Source organism: Serinus canaria, chromosome 6, assembly GCF_022539315.1.
Source record: "Serinus canaria isolate serCan28SL12 chromosome 6, serCan2020, whole genome shotgun sequence".
Taxonomy (NCBI): Eukaryota; Metazoa; Chordata; class Aves; order Passeriformes; family Fringillidae; genus Serinus; species Serinus canaria.
The window spans coordinates 31,386,989-31,410,141 of record NC_066320.1 but is presented as its reverse complement, the minus strand read 5'-3'; the positions used below and the strand labels follow the sequence as shown (position 1 = coordinate 31,410,141).

The 23,153-nt window shown below is 42.7% G+C and overlaps 1 protein-coding gene across 1 annotated transcript in view; it reads left to right on the top strand.

The window, feature by feature from the left end:
* The first annotated feature begins 1,234 nt into the window (after positions 1–1,234).
* Positions 1,235–23,153, top strand: part of CPXM2 (carboxypeptidase X, M14 family member 2) — a 65,580-nt gene continuing 43,661 nt past the window's right edge. The window contains 4 exon segments of the mRNA XM_009087112.4: positions 1,235–1,914; positions 1,917–1,988; positions 1,991–2,245; positions 20,151–20,260. Of these exon segments, the coding sequence (XP_009085360.3) occupies positions 1,407–1,914; positions 1,917–1,988; positions 1,991–2,245; positions 20,151–20,260 (945 nt within the window). The 5' untranslated portion in view covers positions 1,235–1,406.

Here is a 23,153-nt window from a genome sequence, read left to right as displayed (position 1 = left end):
AAATTCCTATATTCAAAATAGAAAGGTGCATAGTTTTCAGATTTAAAGGAAAAAAAAGTAAAAGTTCAGTGTAAAAGTTCAGTATAAAAGTACATCTGGACTTTTATAAAAGGCAGGACAACAGACACAACAGAATCACTACATTCCTTTTGGGATAGCAACTAAGAAAGCAAGGATGAATATTGCATATATGGGACAGGATCACCCACAGCTTGGAAACCAAATATATCAAAAGGTACAGGTACCAAGACATGAAATGATGCTTATTATGGTATTAAAATGATGAGAAACACACCAAAAATGTGAGCACAAAGCCAGAATAAAGACTGAGGTAACAGATGTAATGCTTTCTCCCAGCTGACGGGACCGTGGCAAGAAATACAATATACATGATGAAAATATAAGCTGGTATTTTCAACACAGGAGTAAGAATTCATATTCCGTGTGAGCCAACTGTTGCACATTTCCTTCAGCACTGAAGGTTATTTTAGAGGTATGAAAAAGATGAAAGATAAGATTTTGCTCTCAGACAAATTGATTTCATTAACGACACTGGCTTGCATGTGTGTAGCACAAAACATCCTGGTCTGCTGGGAAGATGTTTCAGGGGGAACAAGTATCAGGTTATCCCAAAAAGAGTGAGAAAAAGGGCCACAGATGAATCATGCTCTTCCTGGTTTTCAGCTGGGCAGAATCCAGGGAGCTGCCAAGTATCCCAGGAGAAGCCTATTATAACTTGGCACATGATATGTGTTGAGCTCTATTAGTTATAAATATAGTTATAAATATAGATATTAGTTATAGATATAGTTGTATTAGTTATAGATAACTTGCTGTAAGTTGCTATAAAATAATAAGCTTTTTATTTTATGATTAAATAACTTATTATCTTCTTTGGAAAAGTGGACAGAAAACAGCACAGAACTTTTCCTGTGACTCTTTCCATATTTCTGCTCATTAATCCTGAATCAGATTTTTTTCCTTTCCAATTAGGAACTGGGAAAATGCAACATATAAGTGTATCTAAAGCTATATGACTAAATGTATATTATTTAAACAATAAACTAAGTTACTATAAACTAATATAACCATAAAAACTATAAACTGTGCTAACTATACATATAATTTTATATATATATATATACATATAAAGATATATATAAACTAAAATATAAAGATCTATAGACTAAGTAATATAGTAATTTTGTTGTCATATGGATGTAAACTAATATAAAGAAGGGGGCTGAGATTGATGCTTACTGGAGACAGATCCTACTTTGTAAAAGTTAAAAGGGGGGGAAAAAAGCACCACTAAAAATGGAATAACTTTTGTGGAATGAGGACTATTTGCCACTGTCCCGTATGGCCCGCGTCCCCCTGCGTGCCCAGGGTGGCAGTGCCAGCAGATGACCCCTGCCAGGCTGGGGCTCTGCTTGCCCACCCCCATCTCCCGGGGGAGGGAAACGCTTTGGCCACGGGCTGGGAGGAGAAGGCTGCCTGCCAAGCTGCCTTTCCTTGGAATAAGCGCTCTCTTGGATGAGCGGCGCGCAGGAGGAGCGAGGAGTGCGGGCACGGAGCGGGAACTGCGCGGAACTCGGGCTGGGACACAGCGGCACCGAGAGCGGCGGGGCTGGGCACGGAGCGGTCAGCGGGCATCCCACCTGCGGGGCGAGTGTCCGTGTGTCCGAGGGTCTGACTGTCCGTGTGTCCGAGTGTCCGACTGTCCGTGTGTCCGAGCGTCTGTGTGTCCGAGTTTCCGTGTGTCCGAGCGTGCCTGTATCCGAGTGTCCGGCGGTGCCGCTCTGCCCCCTCCCCGCAGCCCCGGCCCGGCTGGGGCTCCATCCCCCGCCGCTCCCGGAGCGCTGTTCCAGCTGCCCAAACTCTCTCTGCCCTCTCTCCAAATAAAGTTCCGGGACTCCTGCGACAGCCAGCGATGATCGCCCGTGGTTGCTCCGCACTCTGCCTCGCTCTCTGCACCTTTGGGCTGGCACTCTGGGGGATGTGTCCCGGGCTGTCCCCATGGACGATCAGGATTATTACTTGCAGGAAATTACCAACAGGGATCATTATTACTCCTTTCCATATCCCGGGGAAGAGTTCTTTCCTTTCACGGAGCAACCCGGAGAGGGAGGATCTATCCGTGCTGCAGAGACAGAAGAGCGCCCAGGGTTCAAACCGAGCAGGAAGGAGTTAAAACAGAAGAAAAACAACAAAAAAGGAAAACCCATTCTTGAAACGCCACCAGGTAACTTTCCACCTTCTCCTCCAGAGTTCGGAGCCTGCTGAATCTCACGCTGACTGTGACTTTTAGCACTAATGAATACCCAGTTAATTGCAATCTTGGTAATAATAACAATAATTGAGGTTGTGATGATGATGATGACAGCACATTAAACTTTAATATCCCACAGAACAGAACTTTTACATACTTTGAAACAATCTCTACTTGAAAGGGAAAGAGTTAAAGAGTCGGAATGTGGTAATTCTGCTGTACTCTGGCTAGTCTGTGGACTTTTCCTTCTTAATTATTCTTAATTACACTTGGCAACTGGCTAGCTATGAAAGCTGCTGTTCTATAAGCAAAAGAACAGAGACAGATCTCATAGTAAAAAGGTGATTATAGATAGTGACATCTCACCTTATCTCTTGTCACTTTAATCTAAGAGAGGCTTCTGAATTAATTTCACTACTAAACCTGTGAATTTCTCTGAAATTTCACTTTTAAGCCCTCCAGAGATGTAAACAGAGATCTTCCTGGAAAAGACTAAGCCCTAACAAGCTCCATTTAATTATTGTCCAGTTAAGTAAAGAAATTAAACAGCAACAAAAATGCCTTATAATGAAATGGCCACCCTTAATTCCATTTCCTAAAGTTTGCAGAAACTTTATCAGCTTTTACCACCCACTTGTTCCCATTAACACCTGATTGCATCACCCCAAAAGTGTAATCCCTTCCTGTGTCCCCTGACTGTCCGGTTGGAATTCTACTGGTTTGGGATACTTAGGGGTGAGTTTGGTCCATGAAGTTGAGAGTTGTAAAATTTGGGGCCAAATCTCACTCCCCTACTGAAAGGGAAGCTGAACTTCCCTTTACTTCAGGAGGAAACTTCATGTTAATGACTGGGGCATATGGCACAAAATCTGTGGTTTAGAATCATCAGTACAGCAAAACAGGGTATCAGGGGTTGTAGGGTGGCTTTAACTTTGTCCAGTGATATCCAGCAGGTAACAAACAAAATATTTGAAATTTAATGTCAGCAGTAATAGAAATTAATTAGCATTTGTGCAGCAAAAATATGGGATTTTATACTAATGAATAGTGATAAGAAAATGTAATTTCTAATATCTGACATTTCTAGAACCATTTGTGAGGCAGGCAGCGTGGCTTGTCATGGTAACTCCAGGCAGGAGTTAAGGGTGGTGGCAGATGCACCTTGTCTGGGGAGCAGAGATATGAGACATCCATGTTCCTGTCCTCTCAGGAGCCAGCAGCTTCCCAAGGGGATGAACTGCCTGGACCATCTCAAGTTCATTATCTCAGTATGGTCATTGCAGTCTACATGAGATCATCTCAGAATGTTGTTCCAATGTGTTCGGTTTTTTAAGTTAAGGAAAAGGCTCTGCTTTCCACCTCCACAGACTGAATCAGGTGGATTGACAGGATAAGGGGGAGCGGCTTCCCACTGCCAGAGGGCTGGGTTGGATGGGATATTGGGAAGGAATTGTTCCCTGGGAGGGTGACAGGCCCTGGCACAGGGTGCCCAGAGCAGCTGTGGCTGCCCCTGGATCCCTGGCAGTGCCCAAAGTCAGGTTGGACAGGGCTTGGAGCAGCCTGGGACAGTGGAATGGACTGGTTGATGTTTTAAGATCATTTCCAACCAAACCATTGCATAAATTCATGACCATGGGAAAGACTTGGATATTAAACTCTGTAATTTCTGAGGGTTTTGATTCCTCATTGTGGTGGAGACAATCGAGATGTCCCTCCTGTGGTGGGATGTTCTGTGGGTCATCTCTGCTTTCACCTTCCCTGTTGGCTTTTTCCCAATTTTCTCAGCACTTGGGGATTCACACTTGCTCCAAACATGACAGTGATGAGAAGAGAATCCAATCCATGAGAGCAAAGTTTATTTATCTTTTCAGACTGGCATCTCCCTCATTCCCCACCTGCTGCACTGAGCACAGGGGGAGAGGCTCGTGGTGCACCACCAAAAGCAGCTGGGAATGGTCCAATCCCTCCTTCTGCAGCACGTTTGGGCTCTTTGGACACAGCTGAGCTTCCAAACTTTCACCAGCCATGTGCAATAAGAGGTTTCAAAGCCTCTGAGCTTTTAAAAAAACAGCCAAAGGTACAACAAGCCCCTGATCTCCTTCACCAAACCCCTTCTCCTTGATCCAGGACATGGGTGATTGATATCAACTCAGCAAATTGCACTTATTTATATTGGGAAATTCATGGATTTCCCTGGGAGCAGCTGAACAATTTTAACTGCAAGAGGCATCACAATCCCTGAGGAGAATGGTCACCACTTGCTACAGATGGGAGTGAAAACAGGAGGGTTCCAGCAGGACGTGTCAGGCAGTTTGAGCTGCAGTGTTAAAAATCCTGGCTATAATATTTAAAATTTCTCTTTTCTCCTCACCCAAAGGCAGGAAAGGGCAAGGTCCTGCCAGGGAAGTGACTGTGATGCTTGGTGCCATGTCCCCATGTCACCAGGGATCAGTTTGGAATGAAGATCTGACAATCTGGCCCTCACAGAGATGTTGAAGTACTAACACATACCTATATTTACTCACATCTGGATGTTAAGAGGTCAACTAGAAATAATAATGGCAGCTGTCAAACAGATATCAATAATAATAACCATAAATCTGGCTGGGTAAGAATGTGTCTTCTGATTATATGTACACAACTGTGTTCATGCGTCTCTCCAGAGGTGGAATTAATTTATTGGACATGCAGTAAATACCAAAATTTGGGGTTTGGGAGGCTCACTGGCGGCCAGGACATGTGGGATTAATTAGTTGTAACAAACAATAGCCTGGCTGGGAGCTGGGATAGGGAAGGAGGAGCAGTGGGAATGTGTGATGTGCCCTTTGGCTGAGCAGCTGGTCCTGATCAACCCCAGCTTTGAATCAAAATGGAAATCAAATGGAGCAGCTCAAGGACATGGCACTAGACAGATGACACACACTCCATCTATTTCAGTTAATTACTGAAGGTGGCCAGAATATAGATATTTTTAGTCTGTGAAATATTAATGTAGAAAGAAATCCAATTGATGCCAGTGGGTTTTAAATTATTAGAATTTTGGTTTAATTTTTTAAAAATTTGGTTAAAATATTAGAATCAGTATTTGCAAATAGTCAATTCAGGTAAAAGTTTTAAGTATCAATCTGCATCTTTGCCCTTTAAATGCCTCATAAATTAAGAGGTACTAGGTCATCCTTGGAAGGCAAACAGTTGGATTGACAGGTTTTGTGTAAATAAACAGATTTCCATTTTCTAATTCTGTCCTTGTTTGTGTAGGCCTCTGTCCAAAGGCCATTCAAATCAGTGGAAAGAGTCTTGTTAACATCAATGTTTTTCTTTTATGAGGTTTTTAATACAGTTTGATACATGGTGCCTCAGCTACCATCTGTGGGGCAGATCCCTTCAGAGTCTGGGGGTCTGACTACAGGCAAAAATTCACCATAAAGAGATTTATAAGGCTGAGGTGCCCAATAACCTCCTCAGTGTAGCCCAAATCTGCCACAGTGAGGTTTGTAATTATTTTGATTTGATCTACAAAACTTAAACTTGTAGTGGAGCCATACCTCAATTCTGAATGTATTTAGAAGTTAAAGGAGTGATGTTTGTTTGTGTGGCAGTGCTCAGAGTGGGGCTTAGAGCACATTTGTTCTGTATTTCACAGATCTCCCCGTTTGATCTCTGCACAACCCAACATTTGTCTGTGTTTAGCTGAAATCAGGATTTCCTTTGTCTCATCTCATTTGGTGCTTTCCCCAGGCTTGATTAAACTCCTCAGATGCATCAGTGTTTACTTAATATTTGTTTGTTTTTCTGCAATCTTGCCACCTGTTCAATAATGCAATTCTTAAGGGGTTTGATTTGTTATTTCTTTTTAATTCCTGTAGTGCACAGGACGGGCCAGGTCTTTCCTGGGACATGTGTGTGAGGAGGAGTCAGCAAGGGAAGACAAGGAGAGGATAAAATGGACAGTGAAGGCAAACATGGAAATAATCCAGCAGAGAGAATGTGAATTTATAAAAATAGACCAATAGTACTTTAATTGAGATGTTTATCAAGATAATGAAAGCTTGGAGAGAGATCAGGGAGTGAATGAGGAGGCAAAGCTGAATCCCAGGGATGTTATTCAGGAAAAGCTGGAGATATTTTGGTGCGAAATGGGGGCGAAGATCTGAGGAGTGTGTGAAGTTAAAAACATGACAGGTTTGGGGTGTTACTGGCATCTGTGTGGTGATTTTGTTCACTAGAGAGAAGAAATGACAGAGTGACACAAGAGGCATTGATCTGACAGCTGAAAGCACTTGAGACCTGGTCACCATGATACAGCAGCATAGAATTCCTCATGTTCTGAGGAACCACCAGTGCTGCTCTTTACCAGTCCTTTGGTGTCCCCTCTCTTAAACCTTCCTTCCCTGAGCAGCCAAAGTGGAGCTCTCTTGTGACCTAGAACACAAATTTTAATTTTAAAGCTCTTGTTTAAAGATCTCACAGTAGGAACTTCAAAGAATGGACTTCCTGGCCCTAGGTGGGTATCCCATGAATTTTAATATGACCTGTATTGCATCCTAATTGCCATATGTGACAAGCAATGTGGCTTTTAATGAGTTCTCTTTCATCTCCCAGCCTCTATTTTCTCTTCAGCACTTCTAAAATATGCAGAATAATGTAATGTTCACTATTTCATTTAAGAGCCCATCCTTTAAAGAATGTCACAACAAAAGAGGACAAGGGATGACTAAGAATGAATAATAAGCAATACCCTCAAAATTGGCCAAATCATTTTGATTAGAATCTTTCCTTACCCATGGCTTCAATGAATAATGCAACATGAAAAAGAAAAAAAAAAAAAAGGGAATAAACACATTTGATTATGCCAGAGAAAACCACTTTCAAAGATAATTCTTCAGCAGCCTTCTCTGAATTCAACCTCATGTTTAAGGTGAGAAAAATGCCTTTTTAAAAACACATCTTTAAAAAGGGGATGATTTCACTAGATTTTAATATCTCAACATGAGCCTAGAGCTGTTCCTGAAATGCCAGCAATTATGAGACACTCATTAGCTGAATTCAGTCTTGGGGTTTAATGTAATTATCTGTTCAGTGAGCTGGCTAGACAGGTCAATCCCATGGCTCACAACCAAATTTCACTTATTTCTTTTGGGTTTGGAATGAAGGTTTCTGTCAGCTTCAAATCTGTCAGAAAGATGAAGTGGTGGAAGTAGAAGCTGTGGTGCAGAAGAAGTAATTTCCTGAATTTTCTATATCTGACCTGGGATTTTAAAGGCTTGCCCAATTCACTGTGTAAAAAGCAAGCTACCAAAAGTCTGGTGGTCAGAGTTGGGATTTAAGTGTCATATTCACACAGCTGTTGCTTGTGATTCTAGTGTTGTTTTGCAAAGGATGGTCCAGATTTGGTCTTCTTGTTGGGCCTCTGGTGAGGTGATGTCTTGTGGGATTATTTGGTCTATGGAAATATAAATCTGTGCCTTTAACACTGGGAGCTCCAGGAAACAAGTAAAGCTCTGATGTAGTCAAAATTACTTGCCTTTTAAAATGCATTTTTAAATTCAGTGCCTGGGGGATGAAATGAGGATGTTCAGGGGAAACTGGCCAGCCCAAAGACAGGTCTCCACCACTGCTGCTGTCTGATTATTTTCCTGATGAGGATTCCTGAGCCACCAATTCCTGCATTGTTCAGGGTCAAGCCTTGCTTCTCTGGAGCCTTCTTCTGGCTGTTTCAGCTTCAGAAGGTGTTTGGTGGGGTGTTTGCATGTCCAGTCAAGCAATGAGAAACACCTACATCAAAGCATTAGTAAAACACACTGCAGTGTTAATTCATTACTTCTGATGCAGCCACATTTGTAATTTCCTTGTGGCACAGCAAAAGGAGCATTTATGATTCCATTCCCCCATGGATTTAATATCCCAGTGTGAGCAAGAACAGGCTATTCCGAGGTTTGCTGTGTGCTGGAAGGGATGGAGCACTATCAGATTGGAGCAAGGCTTTTTATTTCTCCTGCACGTGCCAGGCAGTGCTAAATCAACTTGACAGGTGTAAAGGGAAAACTGTTCCTCTTTTCTACCCTTAGCTAAAAATGGCAACGAGAAAAAGGTGAGAAAAACAAGAATAATGAAGAGATGCCAGATGGTGACTCAGGGAGTCAGAGTGCCTGTGAAGGCATCAGAGGGAGCCTGTGTGGGTCACTTAAGGCATCTTCAGAGCACTCGGGTTTAGCTGTTAATCCCTGCAGCCCTGCTCTAATTGAATTACAAAGGATGTTCTGGTGAGTGTGCTGATAGATATCTAAAGTCCTCTTTTGGACAAAAAATGCTTCCCTTCTGGTGAGGAACATCCATTTATTATGGCTTAAATGGAGACAAGGAAAGACAAGGGCTTCATTCCTTGTTTGCTCAGTGATTTACATCATTTTTGTGACCAAAAAAATGCTTTAATGTGATTTTCTGATTTTGGAGGGGTGTTTAAAGGAGCTGTCTTATAAATGGGAACCAGCCCCAATACACTCTGAGGGATATTTTATAACAATACATTTCAAAGAATTACATGAGATAATACTGCTTTGTCAGGGGTGGACAAACTCATTTTACCCTTGGCTTAGGAAGAGTGAATCACTTTCTGTTCTGACACATAAATCCCCCCAAACCTGCCCTGCCTGGGCTCTGTGGGGCTGCCTTGCTGGAATTTGACATTGCAGAAAAGTGAAAAAAAGCTGGCAAGCTTCAGCAGACCACAGTGGCTTCCATGGCTGGAGGTGAGCTGATTTAGGAGTGAAAGTACCCAGATGTGGGATGAATCTTCTGTTTCTTTGTGGTTATTTACCTGTAACTGTACAGATCTGTAAATAAGAGTAAATACTGGAGTTTTGCTCCTGCTTTCACACAATCTTTAGAAGGATGCTGTAATTGCAAAAGTGCTGCTGCATCCAACATGCCAAGCAAGGAACACAGTAAAGTTGAGTACATAAGTTAGACAAAGATCACAGTTACATGTCCTTTTACTCTCTGCTACACAGTGTATCTGCTCTGTAGCTTGTAGCTACTGACATAGAAAATAAGACTTTCAAAGTGGATAGTGGAAGTGATTAATGGAGGTTTTTTTATAGGGGGTTAATTACTTACAGATTTATTTTATGCTTTACTTTTTTTTTAATGAATTGCCAGACAGACTTCTGGTGTGACTGTACATCAGCCTGGTGAATTATTTAAGGTGTGTACCTGGCAAAACTCTTCTCCTACAATCAACGTGATTCCCAAAGACCACGTCCAACTGAGATCTTCCATGAAGTTGATAGTAAAGAATTATGTGTACATCTATAGTTAAAAACTTTAAAAATATGGGAATTTTGAAAGTTCTACAGTGGGGCTCAGCTGGCTAAAGCACCAGAGTCCTCTGTTCATTTTGATTCTTTCTTTTGGACCTCAGCAGCTCATCCAGGCAGTGGATGACCTGGTAGACCTGGATCACCTGGTAGACCTTCCTAAATCTGATTTTCTTGCTTAGATTATGGAGCTTGAGTGCTTCCTGTAGATGATTTCTTCCTTACTCTCCCATGTATCACAAATTTAGTGGGTTTTTTGTTGCTTCCCCTCATTTTGGCTCTACAGGATCAATCCTTCTGGCTGGCACCTAGAAGAGATCCTGAGGGTGAAGCCCAAAGTGTTCCTGCTTGTCTTCCAGGACGTCTGCAGTCCCCACTGTCCTCAGATTTGCTTTTTAGCTGTTTTCTCATTTGAACTTTGGAAAGCAAAGCAGCCTCCCATTTCCAGGGGGTTGTGTTTGAGAGGGGGAGCACAGAGCCAGGCTGAGCCTCCCCTTCCTTCTCCACATCCAGGACTGAGGGGAAATGCCAAGCCCATCAACCATCCTGGTGTGCTGGGACAAGGTGTTGCTTGCAGTAAGAGCAAACTGAAACCCATCCCTCCTTCCCAGAAAACAGGGTATTTTTATGTTCTCCCCTTCACAGTGGTTTATGGTGACAGGTTTATGGCTCCTCACGACTTTCAGGGTGCTCCTAAAACATCTGTCAAAGGAAGGGAACAGTTCAGAGTATTTTGGAAGAGCTGATCTCAGACCTGGCTGTCAGCACTCCCTGCACCACTGGTACAACCACCCCTTAGGCCAGATTTGCCTCAAACACACTCTTTTTTCCTTCCCCAAGATTATTTTTAATAGTGTAATGTAATGTGTTTCCTCATGTACAAGACAGAGGATGTCTGAAAAGAAGGGACCAAATCTCAACCTTCCCAAAAATGCTTCACTGACTGATAACAGAAACTGCAATTTCAGCCAAACAGCCTTTCCTATGGGATTGCCTCAAAATAGAACTTTACCCCTTGACAATGTGATTTTTCTCCTTTTTTTTCCCCTTAATTGCTCAGGTACTGAAAAATACTGTTAAAGGTTGGACTTGATGATCTTGTAGGTCTTTTCCAACCTGAATGATTCTGTGATTCTGAGTTACAGAGGGCATTTCAGAACCAGTTAGAATTGTGTTTGTCATCACAGGCTGGATGGGCAGTACCCTATCCCAGAGGACAGACCAGCTTTATCCCAGAGTGTGCAGACTGCACTGTCTTTAAATTCCAACTGAAAATTCCAATGAGCTGTGCCAAAAGTAAATCTGGGCTATACATGGCCTGTGTAGATGGCTGCTGGGGAGGCTGGAATTTCCCATGGTAAATCTGGAGTGGGTTTGGATTTGTTACAGGATGGGGCTGACCCAAGAACATGGGGATGTGTCCCAGCCTTCAATGCATGTCCCTGGAGCAGGAGGCTTTCCCCAGGTCAGGCCAGAGCTCTTATGCTGATGGGGAACAGAGGGATGAGGAGAGGAGTAGCCAGGCCCAGCACACACCCCAGCTAAAACAAAGAAAAAAGTGTCTGACAGCTCTGCTGGGGGATATTTCATTCCTCAGGCTCCTCTGGATAATTCTGGATCCCATCAGAGGACTGCAGTCCAGATGAGTGGCTCAGACCTAGACCAGTTCCTTGGTCTTTCATTAGCTACACTGAAGTGTCAAAAAGGGGCCCCAAAAACCTTGATTCCATCTGGTAGTGGAACAAAGGATTGGGGAATCACACAGAATCAGAAATGGGAGTGATCTATGAGTGTTCTTCCAAAGACCTTTGGAAATGCTGACAAAGTGAGTCCAGGGGCTGCAGAAGCCAAGAGATGGATGAAAGGCAGGAGCCCCAAAGAAACTGGGTAAATTCCAAACCTGCAGGAATGAGGGGTCTGAGGCTGGCAGCATGTGGAATCCAAAATCCTCCAGACACATCTGATTTGTTCCATACTCCACAGATGTACTTGGCTTTTTTGGTGCTTGAATGCAACTCAAATGGCAATCAGACATGTAGATCCCCTGCTGTCTTACAAGAGAAATAAAATGGGAAACTTTTAAAATTATGGTGAAAAAGTGCTGGTATGGAGTTAGTGCAGATAAAATGCCTCAGAACTCTCTGAAAAAGTGGACAGAAAATAGCACAGAACTTTTCCTCTGCGACTCTTTCCGTATTTCTGCTCATTAATCCTGAATCAGATTTTTTTCCTTTCCAATTAGGAAGTGGAAAAATGAGGAGTTTAAGCTCAGGGAAGCTTGCCTTGAAGCTTTCCCTATCCCATGGCTTTTCAAGTGCAGAATACCTGTACTTAAAAAATACTTTTGGCTCCTGTGGATGGGAAGGAGGCTGGACTCTCCAAGGCAGCACTGGAGTTAATAAGTCCCAGATCATGACCTGAACTTTTCACATCAACACCTTGATGTTTTGCAGTGCAGATGAATCTCTTGGGGACAATGTGGGCACTTTTCTCCAGGGAAAGGATGTCAAACCACACTGGGCAACTGATAAAAATTAGATTTTATCTGAATGCACTCCTGAGCATTCCTCCTTGGGTCCACAGGCTGGGAAATGCATTGCCTTCAATTTTTAGGATTTGGATTTTTAGGCTTTTTCTTTTATTTTTGGATTTTTGGGCTTTCAGCCTGGAGCAAGCAGAGATGACTGCAGTCAGTTTTATACTCACTAATAACTCATATTCCAATCCATTTGGAGCTCCTGACACAGTTTGCTTTGAACCAGTGAGGCCTCCAATGTGCTAAATGTGGAGCCTGGGGTTCTGAGCCTTTGCTGGACCACGGCTGAATTGTTAAACAAAGCAGAAAAGATGTTTGGACAGAATGAATTTTGGGAACCGTAGGAAGCTGGAATAGGGAGAAAGGGAGCTCTGAACATTTGGGCTGGAGAGGTGCCCACCCTTAGAGATATTTGTCTGAACCTTGCTTGAACTGCTTTATCTTCTTTGCTCCGTAGCTTGGAGCTGGAGCTCCACACCAACTTCCCAGCTTAAGCTCCAAACCTTCCCTGCAATCCTCCCAGAGATCCCCAAAACAATGTCTTGCTCAATTCAAGCATTTCTCTTTCTGCAGACAGGAAACTCAGAGCCTTGAGAAAATGCTGAGTGTTCAGAATTTTAAAGGTAATAACCAAGCTTTTAAATCCACAGATTCCTGGTGCTTGCTTGGGCTTGAGGCATTTAAAAACTTTATTTATTTCCATATGCTGACTTTTCCATGATTGGTTTGAAGGCAGGTAGAGAGGGGGAAGTTGAATAGAGAGACTGGTGTGTCCAAATGGCATCTTCACAATGGACACATGAAAGCTAAAAAGTCACCTGGGAGCTGAAATCCTTGGGAAGATGAGCAAAAACTCAGGGAATCACCTGCTGAAATGTGGGAAAGGGAGAGCTTGGCTGCACAGGGCTCCTTAAGAGTCATACCTTCCTCTAAAATTACTTTGGGGAGGAACTGATTCCCTTTGCAAGCTGGGCTCTGTACTTGAGTTTTTCACATTCTCCAGTGGGATTCCTGTGCTGCCCTGGGGTTTGTGTCCCAAATGCCAATTACAGATCTCCTCTTCCCAAGGAAAGCCTCTCTCATGCACCCCTACCATTCCATTCCTCTTTTTTATTTATTTCTGGGGTTTGCTTTGGGGTGTGGTGCTTTTGGTTGTTGGTTTTATTTGTTTATTTTTTTTTTTTTTAATAACTGAGGGTACTCACTCTTCAGTCCAGGCCTGGATTTGATTTTCTCAGATCTCAGAGATTGGGATATTTTTGGAAATATTGCTTCTTGATGCTTTGAACTCTTAAATCCTCTGCTCTCAGGGTGCTTCTCAAGGGTGCAACAGCTTGGACATAGTGGGCTTTAAAGGAAAAAAGAAAGCTCTGTTATATGAGTTCCTAAATATTTTGTTTTTCTGAACTTCTGGATATATCCAAAGAACCTCTGGTTATTTTCTGTGTGCACCTGGCCAAGTTTTTATTCCTCCATTGAAGCAGTTTTCCACTTATTGGGATTTAAATGTATAAGTAACTTCTAGGTATATTTTAGTGCTGTCTTAGAGTTGTGTATCAAAGAATATTCAAGAATTCAAAGAGTTCTGGGTATTCAAAGAACATGCAGTCTATCAAAGGAATAATCAGTTAAATAAAAAAGAGTAATTAAGTGAAGAGCAGAAAACCCAACCAAACTTATATTTTTTGCTTTTTACTCTAGAACTTACAAACTGATTCCTTTTTAAGGGCTGGGAAGGAGTACAAAGCTTGAGTTCAGGTTTATTGTAGCCACACAACTTTCCTCTGGAATCACTGCCTGAGCAACAGCTCCAGGCACCATGAAAACTTCTATGCCTTCTGAGAAGTGTTTGGGTTTATTAATTTCTCTTATTATTTCCTATGAAATAATAACAACAGATGTGATGCTAGAAGAAAAAAAAAAGTGCATAAATGTCTCAACTTGCTAGAGCAGCCACACCAGGTCTTCATAAAACTCAGACCTTACACTTTATAAAAGGTTTAAAAGCAAGCTGGATTGGTTTGAGGTATTTCCTGTCACAGGCTCCTTATATAGGTCGAGTATTTATCCCAGATGTGCAGCCTGGCAGAGGGCTGGGCAGGGCAGGGTGACAGCTCTGGGGGACCCAGGGGCTGGGGCAGAGCCTCCCTGTGCTGCTGGAGGAGAAGGGGAGACAATGCCAAGGGTGAGCCTTGGCTTGGCCATCCCAGCCCATCTTTGAGGGTGTTGCTTGTGCATGGAGCTGTGTTTGCAGCCCTGTGTTCAAACTTTCATGTCATCCCTGAGCAGCAGCAGGTTGTTGGGAAATCAAAATCCAAAGCATGGAAGGATTCCATCCATCCAAAGGATGAGTTTTTCCCAAGGCAGCAGGGGAGGGCTGATGATCAGGTCAGAAGGATGATCCTCACCCAGGTCTCACTGCAGATCCAGGCTGCTGCTAGTCTGCACTCTGTTGGCAATTTGAGTATTTTTAACTTTAATAATGAAAGGATGAAAGGTGACATCTCAGCTCTCAGCTGACTAATGAGTCTCAGCTGCCTAAAGCGCAGCTCGTGCTGCTCTGGAGGTTCCTGGCTTGCATCAGGAGCTAAGTCAGACAGCTAAAGGGGTAAAAACCACCCTGGGAAACCCAAAACAAGAGCCAAGTGATTCTATCCACATCCATGATTTACTCCTGTTTGAGCTACCTCATCAAAGGAAGTTTATGTGTGTGTTTCAGTGTCGTTTTCAGCTCATTTTCTGCCTTGTTGAGAAGTGAAAAAATGTAGTTTTGTCTGTGCTGGAGTTGAACTGGATTAAAATTTGAATAACATTAAGTGGAAGTGACTAGGAAGCTGCTGATTTCAGTCCTTCTCAGGTGTAAATTTAGCACTTGGGAGTGGAGGTGACTGTAGCAGTGGGGATGAAGTTTAATGGCTCATCACTACTCATGAGAACTTTACAGTTTCTCTGGTTTTTTCTGCTCCATGTGTGTGGGGAGAGTGAGAAGGTGAAAGCTGGGTGATATCAGAGTAGTGCCATTTATTCCAGTGGAATTGGGTGTTTCCAAAGGATTTCTGAAGCTCTTCTTGTGTGTCTCAGCCCCAGGTGAGCAATTCTGATTCCCAGGGTGGAGCATTTACAGCCCCTTTCCTGTGTCTTCCCACTTGTATAATTCCTTTGGGCCACCTCAATTCCTAGGGCTTTTTTTCCCCCCCAAAAGCTGTGTTGCAAAATCCTCAAAGAACAGCCAGAATGCTCAGTAAAAATGTATTTCTAGGACCAGGAGTTATGGATGCTTTCCAGTTTATTTATGTTTAAGGAATTTCATGACTATGCTGTCCCTCTGCCCAGTGAATGTTCTATACCAACTATGGATATATTGCATATATTTACTGCTGCATAAAATTCCTGCTACAGCTCTCATGGAGGGAGAGGGGAAAAATTGCACCACAAGCCTGTTTTATACTCATATATTTACCAAATTTTTGGTAAATGTACTCAAATTGGATTAAACTTGAGCACTTCTAAGATGTCTCATTTATTGAGCCAGAGTTGTAACTAAAGATCAAAGTTATTTCTGTCTTGGTTTTAGACTTGTTAATAGCATTCCAAGTTTTAGTGTTTATTTTTGATGGCTACAATCAATGCTCTGAGTGTAGAATCCTTGCTCTTGCAGTACACCTCAGTGACCTGGTATTTTCAGCTATTTCTGGCATGAAGATGTGTTTTTAATGGTAATTTTTGTCCTGTACCCAACCATTGTGCAAGTGGTCTGTCTTGGTTTTGTTCTCCCCTTTTTTTTTTGGCTGAGTCTGTTTGTTTGGCTCTGGAAGAAAAAGAATGGTTCTCATTTTTGATGGCTGTACTCAGTTTTGTGGCTTTAGCTGGAATCACAGAAACTCTTCACCCTGTGCTTCAGAAAAAAACATCAGAGGAGGCATTTTAAAATTAATAGCACAGAATTCAGCCTTTGTCAAAGCTCATAATAAAAAGTTAAAAGCTGATATGATATTTTTCAGGCTGAGTTCTTTTGGCCACTAAAGAAAATATGTTTTCTTGAGAGTGAATAAATTAGATACTTTCTCTGTAGAGAGAGGGGAGATCTTTGCAGAGATGGGTACAAATTGGAGGGCACTTTGTGCCACATCACAAATCCCATCCTGTGCCAGGCTGGTGGCAGCAGAAGGCAGCTCAGGGAAGGAATGTGATGTCTGGAGTTTAGATGAACCTCTTGAGTCTGAAGGCTTGGCCACAAAACTCCCAGGCACTCTGGAAACTCCTGCCTCCAGCTGTGCCAGCAATAACAGAAGCTCTTCCTGCTAAATGTTTCATTGCATCTGCAGCCAGCCACAACCTGGGCTTGTGAGAGAGCAAAAATGTGAAAAGTTAATGAGAGAAAATGAAAAAGTGCATTTTCAGAATCTCATTTGGTTTCATGTCAGACCTGACCTAAAGAGCCCAGAGAATTCTTCCTTTATTCTTTATTTCTTTTTAAATCTTCTGGAGCAATCACAAGTGGAGGTTGCACTGCTGTGATAAATATTTCCTCCTGAGAGGAGTCCCTGATGTTGAAGACCTCAATGCAGGATTTGGTGCTTGTCCTGGAAAAAGATACAGCTTCAGTGCAACATTAGCCAATAATTAATGTAGTCTTAGGGCAGGAAATGTTGGCATCTCCTTAATTCTTTATTTGATCTTTGGCCTGGGACTGTAATTCAGAATTTTAACTTCTGTGCAGGGGATTTGTTGTGAGTGCACTTTGCTTGTTTGCTCTCACAGTGCTCTGGGAATGGGTTTTTCAGAAAAAGTAAATAAATGCTTCAGATGATCTGGGGTGTAGGGTGGCTGGTGACCTGAAATCAGGCCAGAAAAGGAACTTGTTATTGTTGTTAGCAACACTTAGACATGAGCAGAGTCAGAAAAGCACTCAGACTGAAACCCATGGACATTTTTCCAGGGAAAAGCTGGGCCATAGCAACTGTGGAGTGTGAGTCATGAACATCTGTGGGAATTTCACACTTCCATGATCACATCATCAAAACAGCAACATGTAGAGACCAAATCTGCACCCCTCCGTGCCCTCATAAATAAATAGAAATTATTTATGTAATATATATATATAACAAATCATTTAGAAAATGAAAAACTTGGTTCTGTTGAACTCAGCCCCTACAGAGGCTGTCCATCACAGGAATGTAATCAAAAGGTATTTTCAGCAAGGTGAAGGTAAAAGCAGAATTTTGCTTTTCCTGTTATTTCACCTTGCAGGTGCATTGCAGTATTGAAGTGCTTTGCCTGCCTGTGACCTAAGCAGAACTTTAGCCACAGAAATTAGACTGCCTGAGCTCTCATTAAAAGTTTCTGCTTTTGGAAGATGAATTATCAACCACACTTTTCATAGGAAAACTTCTACATTTAGCTGCTAGGGCAAAATTTATGATATTGGCCTCATTAAGAAATTTTTGTGCAAGACTATCAAGACCTAAGAACAGTATGAATGGTATAATGAAAACTAAAGTCTTAATTCCCACATAATATACACTTTTTTTGTGCTTAATCTACCTGTATCTGTAGGTAAATTCACAGTTTAACTTCCTAATTGCATGTTGAAGTGCTTTGTTTAAACAAGATTTAAATCCTGGATCTCCCCTGGGATAGGAGATTGTCAGAGTGCACAGAGCTGATATTTCTCCATTTCCAGATCCCAGTATCTCTGCTCAGGGGGAGTTAGACCAGCACAGACTTGTAGGAATTGAGGAGGATTTCAGGTATGGCTTTTATGATCTGGGCTGAAGAGGAAACATGATGCTTCTCTCTGCCCTTCCATTTGAAAAGCTGAACATATTCCAAAACTGATGGGAAATTCTCTTTAAGTAAAAGAATTGTTTGTCTGCTTTGCCTCTGAAAGAGGAGGACAGAATGATTTCCTAAATGCATCTTTATTAGATACAAGAGCCATAAAGGCAGTCTGGACTTATCTGGCATTCTTTATTTAGACCAGAAGGAAAAAAAATAAATTAGTAATTTAGGCAGCAGAGATGAGCACGAGTGTTTTCCTTGCCTGCTCCTGCAGCTGTGGGATGCAGAACAGCTGAAATTGCAGCACAGCAGCTGCAATGATCCTGCAGGAGTGAAGGAAACCATGCTGGCTCTGCAAAAGGTGGGTTTTGACCAGAGCTTTAATGGAACATCCTGTGCATCCCATGGAGCAGGGAAGTGACACCTGGGGCAGCTCCAGGAGCCTTTGCTGTGGTTTGGCAGCAGAGAACAGGATGTGAAACACAGAGACTTTTCACCTTTTATTTTATAACTCCCAGCAGCACCTGTAGATCTTCCCTTGGCTTTGGTAGGAGCAGCATAAACACTGAATTAAATGATATTTTATGAACTGAACATGCAAAACCAGCTTGCTATTATTTTTCAGCTCACCTTTATTTTCAGCTCAGAGCTGGCACAGGTAGTTCTGGGTAACTTCTGGGGGATTTGAGATTGTTCACAGAGGAATATACACCAAAGTGCCAAAGCATTCTCAGGATTGCACCATGAGGTTGGTTTCCAACCCTGTCTTGAGGACCAGACTTGTTAAAAAAGGCAGGCAGTTCCCAACAATGTAATTCACTCCCAGCAGAGATCTGTCAGAGCCTGAGACTTCTTCCATTTGGAGTATGATGAAAGATGCAACACTCTATAAGGAAATGAAATTAAAACAATCAGACAATCAACCCAAAATCCTCCCAGCTATTCCTTCCTCTGCCTTTCATTACACATCCTGTTTCTTCTCTGTTTTGGATAATTGAATTGAAAGCTCTTTGAAATGAGGAGCTGTCTGCATTTCAGCTCTTATGTAACACTAAGATCACTGTTGGTACTTCAGAAAATAGATTCATTTTTACTTTATGTCCTTTCTACTTCTGAAGGAGACATTTGGCCCTGGATTTGTGTGAGAACTTCCCAAGGATGACCAAAGAAACAGCAGCATCAATTGACAGCCTGTCCCATTTTTCCTGAGGGATTTTAGTTTGTTGTGAACTAAGGAGGAATCTGGGAAATCTCTCACATTGCCATTTTTTGCCTAACAATGCAAAACTGCACCTGAAAGTTCAATACAAGCTGGAAGTTAAATACAACCAGGTGCATTCCCACTGCCCAGAGCAGAGTCCCCATCCCTGGAGGCTTTAACAGAGGTGTGCATGTGGCACTTGGGGACAATAGTGGTGAACATTTCAGTGCTGAGGGAATGGTTGGACTTGATGATTTTTGAGGGCTTTCCCAACTTAAATGATTCTTTCATACTTTGATAACCTCATGACATTTTGGTGAGTGATTAAAAAGCCAAATATTTGTCTGATAATCACAGAACAGATTTTTCCCAACCTCTTTATCTTCCAAAGCCAGAGCTCCAAGCATTGCTTTGCTGAAGTAATGGCATTTGCTTTTCTGTCCTCAAGGATGTGCAGAATTTGGGGCTTAGAGAGATGGTTTTTGGGCCAGAATTGCTCTGTTTGTGTTTAATCACCACCTCTGCAGAGCTCAGCTCTCTCTGGGCTCCCAGACCTCTGGAACAGATGCTATTGTGCAATGGGAGGAACTCTGAGTGAAGTTTCCAGAAGAGATTTTAATTAGAAACATCATTTCATACAGTAGCTTGGAATGAGTACAGGGAAGGGGAGAAAAAAAAGCCGAGCAAGAGATGAAAAAGAAAACACTGAAAAGAAAAATAAAAAGGGCGTTTTACTGGTGAAAAGCACTTGACAGGAAATGCTGTGCATATCTGTGAAAAACTGAAGCACAGAGCAAGCAGCAATAACTATCTGAGCCCCTGCAAAGGGTGGAAATCTGCATTGCCTCATTGATTTGCTGAGAGCTGCCATCCCTCATTGCAGCTCTGCTCCTCCATCCCAGCGAGGACCCAGCCAGCCTGGCACTGCCAACATCCAGAAACTTTGCAGACTTGTTTGTTTTGAGTCCTTTTGTTGGTTTGGTTTGTTTTTTTTTTTTTTTTCTTCCTGTTTAATTAAAATTTAATCGATCTTTTGTTTTGTAGATTGCCCTCCACTTGGTCTGGAGACATTAAAAATTACTGACTTCCAGCTCCATGCCTCCACAGCCAAGCGCTATGGCCTGGGGGCCCACCGAGGGAGGCTCAATATCCAGGTAACAGCAATTCCTCCTCCCGAGTGGGGAATGGCTCCAGGTCGTGCTGCAGAATAGAGAGAAGCCCTGGACACTTATTGGTTCTGACTGCTTTGTCAGCTCATGGAATTCAAGTGAAGGGGAAGCACTGGGGCTATGGGAGGGAGGGAGTCTGATGGAACCTTGGGGTTCCTGGGCTGGCTGGGAGAGTCTCCAGGTTTGGTGTGCAGATCCAGACTCTGAGCAAGCAAAGGTGGAGGCAGCTCCCTTCCCTGCTCCCTTCACCAGCAGCCTGCAAGGAAGATCTCACAGCAAGCTGCTTTTTCCTTTGTTGTCTGCCTGTGGTTAATGACAGTGGTTAATTGAAAGTGTGGTTTCAAGTGAAACCCTTTCCCTAAGGCAGTTTTTTTTCTCAGAAGCAGTGATTATACCATCCAAAAAGTGCTTCACTTCAGAGCTCTCTAACATACAATCCTGTTTAGCATCTTTTGTTTCAGATTAAAAATGTGTTTGGTGCTTTGCAGGACCAAATGCCACTGTCCCATTTCTCTTGTTTCTTTTCCCCACTTTATTATTAGGGCTGTTCTCTGAATTTGTCTGTCCAGACCAAAAATGTCACTTTGCATGATAAAGCAGAACACTTAAAGTCATAAACAGGATATCAGCACTGAGCCAACAGTGAAAGATCTCTGAAGTTTATTTAACTTATCTTTCATTTTAGACCCCTCCATTTGTGTTTCTCCCCAGCTGAGGGGGTTTGATCCTTAGGCTGGGACTAGGAGGGATGAGCTCTAATCAGCAGTGCCACATTCCATATGGTTCACTCTGGAAGAGGGGTTGATTTTAACCAATCAATCTTTGCTTTTTCAACCAATTTTTAAACCACTGTGCCTCTGCACAAACATCTCTTTGAGGAAAATGCCTGCTTAGCCCTCCTGATTTTTTTTTTCAGTGTTTGTTTTAATGTATTAAAGTTGGTCAGAAAGCTGAGGAAACCACTTTGGAAAAGGGGCAGCCAGCCCAGAGTGGGAATGGGCCCTTCCTTTCCTATCCAGGTCCATCCAGGCCCTTCCTGTCCAGTCCAGGTCCATGGGGTTGTGTGCAAGGTGAGCTCTCACCTGCAGCCTTCCCATTTATTGTCTGTGGAGAGCCCACTGAGGGAGTTTGCTTCTTTACTTGATATTTTCTGCCAGGAAAAAAACCCCTCATGATCACAACAATGGAATGCAGATGATATTCAGGGGGTTCTAGAGGAGAGCTTGGTTATTTTATTACAGTCTTGTTTATATAATGGCATAAAACCAAGGACTGTGATGCAAACCTCTGAGTTCCCTGTTGGTTCTGGCTACTTATTTCTCATGCTGCTGTTGAAGTTCAATGTATTGAAGCACAAGACCACACTGGTTTAGACCAGGAGTCCATCCAGTCCTGTCATCACCAGTAGTGTGTTAAAATAAATAGAGAGGTGATAAGTAAATATATAATATATATATATAATAAATAGAGTGTTGGCAATGGTTGATGTTTCCTCTATTTATAATCTCCAAGAGAGAAGAGACTTCTCTCTCTCCAGAGAAGCCAAGGGCACAGTCTTTTACTGGGAAGCAAAGCAGAAGAAAAATGCCCCTCAGCTCTTCCTGAAATTTCCCAAAGCTTGGATTAGACCAATTTTTTTTACCCCTACTGAAAATATAGATACAGCAATTCCCTAAACCCCCTCACCACATAGGGTTACTACCACTGTTATAAAAATTGGGCTTGCCTGTATTTTTTATTTTAACAGCTTTCTTTGGGCTTAGTTAAAAATGAATAGCACTAAAACTTTCCTAAGCCTGGAACTGCAGGTTCCTGTCACTGGGGTTTCAGTGCATGAAGATTTCTGAATTTCACTCATCTTTAGAGGGAATTTGCTGCAGGGGGCTGATGTGCCAGGTGGGAGATGAGGTCCCTGGTGGTTTCTCTTTGCTGCTCAGCACAGGAGGTTGCAGTGAGCTGGGAAAGGCAAAAGGCTCTGGGGTTGAGGCTGCTGTGTTTTCCTGCTGTTCAGAGCTGTACTTGAAGGAAATCACTTGGCCAGCCCAGAGACACTGCTGTGCCACTGGAATTCTGTGAACATGTTATGCTGTGGGGATGGTGACAAGCAGTTTTATGGGCTGCTGCCCCTGTCCAGTGATCTGGATTTCACCACGGAGCTGTCACAATGTTCTGGGGACTGTGGTGCTCCCCCCCAGAAAAATACAAAATCCTCTCTCTGCCCAACCTCATCATCTGATGCAAAGTCAGCTGAGAAGCTCAGGGCTCTCCCCAGGTAACTGGCACTGCCTCAGTTCTCTGAGATTTGCAGAATAATGAAGTTTTCCTAAAGCTTGTCAGGGTTTGTTTTGGTTATTTCATTTTTCCTGTTTAGATTATCTGAAGCACATGAAATGAATCAGTTGGTTTGTGCTTTATTCCAGAGAAGGACAGGCTTAGAATTGGGTGAGACTTTGCAGGATCTGCTCCTCTTCTGCCCTTGAATTGTGTGGGCCCTGATTTTCCTCCCAGTCCTGCCTGAAAGTGGGGATTAATGTGGAATTTCTCAAGGGCACGAGCCACATTAGTAGAGCCCCATATTTTGGAGATCTAGCTGCACTAGTGGCACAACCAGGAGTAATTTAACATCATCAAGAGAAATCATGGCATTAAATAATATTAATTGAGGCTCTCTGCCTTTGGGGATAAAAGTCATTAGTATTTAGTGTCACTTACATGATAATTGGGAGTGGTTGAAATGTGTATAATTTGTCAAATTATGTTTCTTTCCCTTCCTCATTTTGCTGGTTGGAGAAATCCAAACCCTGAAGATTACCCAAGGAAAGCAATCCCAGGTCTGCAAGCACAGGCATTTGTGTCTAAAGGAGACCTCCCTGTGCCT